Source organism: Eimeria mitis, genomic scaffold, assembly GCF_000499745.2.
Source record: "Eimeria mitis Houghton genomic scaffold, Emh_scaff670, whole genome shotgun sequence".
NCBI classification, from domain to species: Eukaryota; Apicomplexa; class Conoidasida; order Eucoccidiorida; family Eimeriidae; genus Eimeria; species Eimeria mitis.
The window spans coordinates 12330-15344 of record NW_013574829.1 but is presented as its reverse complement, the minus strand read 5'-3'; the positions used below and the strand labels follow the sequence as shown (position 1 = coordinate 15344).

General features: G+C 53.0%; 2 protein-coding genes across 2 annotated transcripts in view; one reads left to right on the top strand and one right to left on the bottom strand.

The window, feature by feature from the left end:
• Positions 1-400, top strand: part of EMH_0019280 (uncharacterized protein) — a gene marked incomplete at both ends in the record, with an annotated part of 1071 nt that extends 671 nt beyond the window's left edge. Inside the window, one exon of the mRNA XM_013501329.1 lies at positions 140-400. Within this exon, the coding sequence (XP_013356783.1) occupies positions 140-400 (261 nt within the window). The remainder of the gene's footprint in view (positions 1-139) is intronic.
• A 1765-nt stretch (positions 401-2165) lies between these two features.
• Positions 2166-3015, bottom strand: part of EMH_0019270 (uncharacterized protein) — a gene marked incomplete at both ends in the record, with an annotated part of 1504 nt that continues 654 nt past the window's right edge. Inside the window, 3 exon segments of the mRNA XM_013501328.1 lie at positions 2166-2417; positions 2421-2640; positions 2747-2893. Of these exon segments, the coding sequence (XP_013356782.1) occupies positions 2166-2417; positions 2421-2640; positions 2747-2893 (619 nt within the window).

Here is a 3015-nt window from a genome sequence, read left to right as displayed (position 1 = left end):
GCGACAGCACTGACAGTCGACAGCGGAGACGGTGAATTATGGTAGTCCCCTTACAGTGACGCCAGTACCATTGTAAAGGTAGACATATGACGCAGTCGGTTGCTTCTGGTTTGGGAACGTGTGCTTCTTCATCGCTCAGGCATACGAAGACTGCAGCTCATCTGCGGACATCAACGCTCAGCGGGTGATTGATGCCCTGCTAGAGTGCCTCGGGGAGCACTGCGCAGAGCGCCATTTGTCTTCAGCAGCGCGAACAGCTTCAGCCTTCGTGGTAATGAAGGTATTGTACCATCTGCAGAGCGTTAAGCTCAGCCTTGATGAAGTTCACGCAGCAGCAGTAGAGGGATCGAAGAGAGTCAACCGGGGCTCGTTTCCCCTTCGTTTGAGGAGGCGAAAGTGAGCACTTTAAATGTGGCAGTGGCTCTTGCCGCTGGGTGAATTGTCCTTTGTGCTTATGATGCTCGCCAGTGGTACTGACCCTCTGCAGAGTCCTTTTCTACAGGTGCGTTTTTAGCAGCTGCTGGAGGGCACAGGAAGCTCAGCAGACACCTGTTGTTTGTTCTTGCTGCACGCGTGGATAAACATCTTCGCATCAGGTATCGCTGGTGACGGAGGCCGGCACGCCGCACCCGTCATATTTGTCAAAATTGCAAACGCTTAAAGCACATTGCAGCTCTGACACTCGGAGCATGTGTCAGAGCTGCGCCATCAACTCACGGTGGTTCCTGTAGTGTAAATAGGCACTTTGCGGTCGTGTTTCCTGCATGTTGCATCTCGATANAACTCACGGTGGTTCCTGTAGTGTAAATAGGCACTTTGCGGTCGTGTTTCCTGCATGTTGCATCTCGATATTGTGCGCAAACAGGGTAGTGAAGTAGTGAGGAGTGCAGCTAATTGATCCCATCTCGAAAATAGCTTGTAAAGGTATGACAGGACTGCAGTTCATTCGTTGGCGCATGGCCAGCAGCCATGCGTGCTTGCATGACATCACTTGCGTCTGACTCATCAAATCAGTAGCCCAGTTTTCAAGTAAGAAAAACAGCTCCAGGTAGGATATGCGCTAACAACTAGGATTCTCATTGTTGCCTGGGGACCATAGGGAGCATTCAACCGCCACTAAAGTAACCCCACGTTCGCAAGCATGTAATCAATAAGCCTGTTCACCTGTCCGCCCCTCATACTCGTGAGCAACAAAAAAACGAAGACAAAGCCTACCGCGCACTCACACCTACGAGTCGGACGTTTGTGACGTTTCCACTTCTCAGTTCGTACTTCAGGGGCTGAACGCCGACCAGATGTACATCCACCGTAGTAAATAAATCCTAAATCATTTCGTATAACTGCAACCGGGTTGTCGAGATTGGGCCTGGCCAGCCCGTTGCTGCTCGGAGCCGATTGAGACACAAGCACCGCAACTAAGTAAATATGAAGGGCGGATGATACAGATAAATCATTTGCAGCTTAGCTTGCGCATGTGAGCCGGTCGATCCGCGTAGAGCCTCCAACGCGTAGGCACTAAGGAAGACTTCAACTGGAATTGCGTTCACACGTGTCTACTTGGGTTGCTTGTGGTGCTTGCGTTGTTTGTGTTGCTGGGCTGCACCTCGGACCTTTGTCCGCAATATGAAAATGACAAATGAGAATGAGAATGTTCTCTCCGTTGCACTGCGAGCCTGCGCAGCATTTTGCCTTTCGCAAAAGTTTCGTCAACAAAAAGTTGTAACAAAAAAATCGGTACAACCCCCGCGCAATGACTATTGCTGCGGCATAGGGCAGATAAGTGAGTTGTCGACAATGACTTAGCAGATATAATTTAGTTTTTGTGTTTGGCTTGGAGGCTTCGATGGCGGCGAGAACAGTCAGTATCAGATGCCTATACACATCGAAGGATGTTTGTTGCAGAGGAGCTCATGGTTCTCTTTTTACTCGCAGCGTCCCCGAGTCCTTCGGAGCGTGTCTCCTCTCTGTGCTTCGTCGGTGGTGCCGGCCATCATCCCTGAGTCTGTCCTGCTCCACTGCCGCTTTCTTAGGTGCAGCTGGCCCACCTTCATCTTGCGACCTCCTGTCTTCTACTCGTTCCCTGGAGCGGGTCCGTTGCCCCTCCCCTTTCCTTTTGACAGTTTCAGCGCTGCGTCTGCTGCTGGGTGATCTGCGTCCTTCCGCCTTCACCGCTGCTTGCATCCGCGATGAGCGTTCATGGCGTGCCCCTTCTTCATCTTCTGAACGGTGACGCCTGTGGGCTCTTTCTTCTGTGTGGCCCCGCTGCCGCTCGCTGCCCTCGCCGGTCTGCCCATTGCTCCTGTGATGCTGTCGGTGATGCCTCTCCCTCTCCTCCTCACTCTGCGGTGAGCGCGACCGTCGTTTGCTCTTGCGGCCCCTATGGCCTCTGTCCCGACTGTGGGATCGCCGGCGTTTGTNNCGGCATGCTCCTCTCCCCGACGATTCCTGTTCACGTCTCTACTCCGCTTGCTGGGGCTCGGGCTACCACGGAGCCTCTTGACGCGATGGTCGCTGCGGCTGTCAGCTGAAGATGAACGGCTGCGAGAAGAACTGGAGGAGTCGCTGTCGCGCTCTCTCTTCACCATGCGAAGACGTTTTGCTTCCCTTCTTTGTTCCTTTTTCCGCATCTTTTTCAGCTTCCTGAACAGAGGCCAAATTTGAAGCCGACACGCATGCATGTAGCTATTTTATTCATGCAACAAGCACCTTCGTGAAGATGTCTAGACACTACAACTGCAACGCTTACTTCTGTTCCTTCTTGAGCTTCTTCAGCGCCTTAGCAGCGACCCTGCGGTCGTCAGCCACCGCCGTTGCCGTTGCAGTTGCAGCTGCAGGGGGCGGCTCTTCGTCTGGAAGAGCTTCACCTGCAAGGAGGTGGCGCGGCTTCCGTCCCCTGCCGAAAAAAGATATGGACAAAAGATACAGGAGTGAACAGCAACGAACAGCATAGCTGGCACCGTTACAGCAGCAAACGAGAAGCAGGTCATGGGGTTCAGGCGAAGTCCCACAACCGCA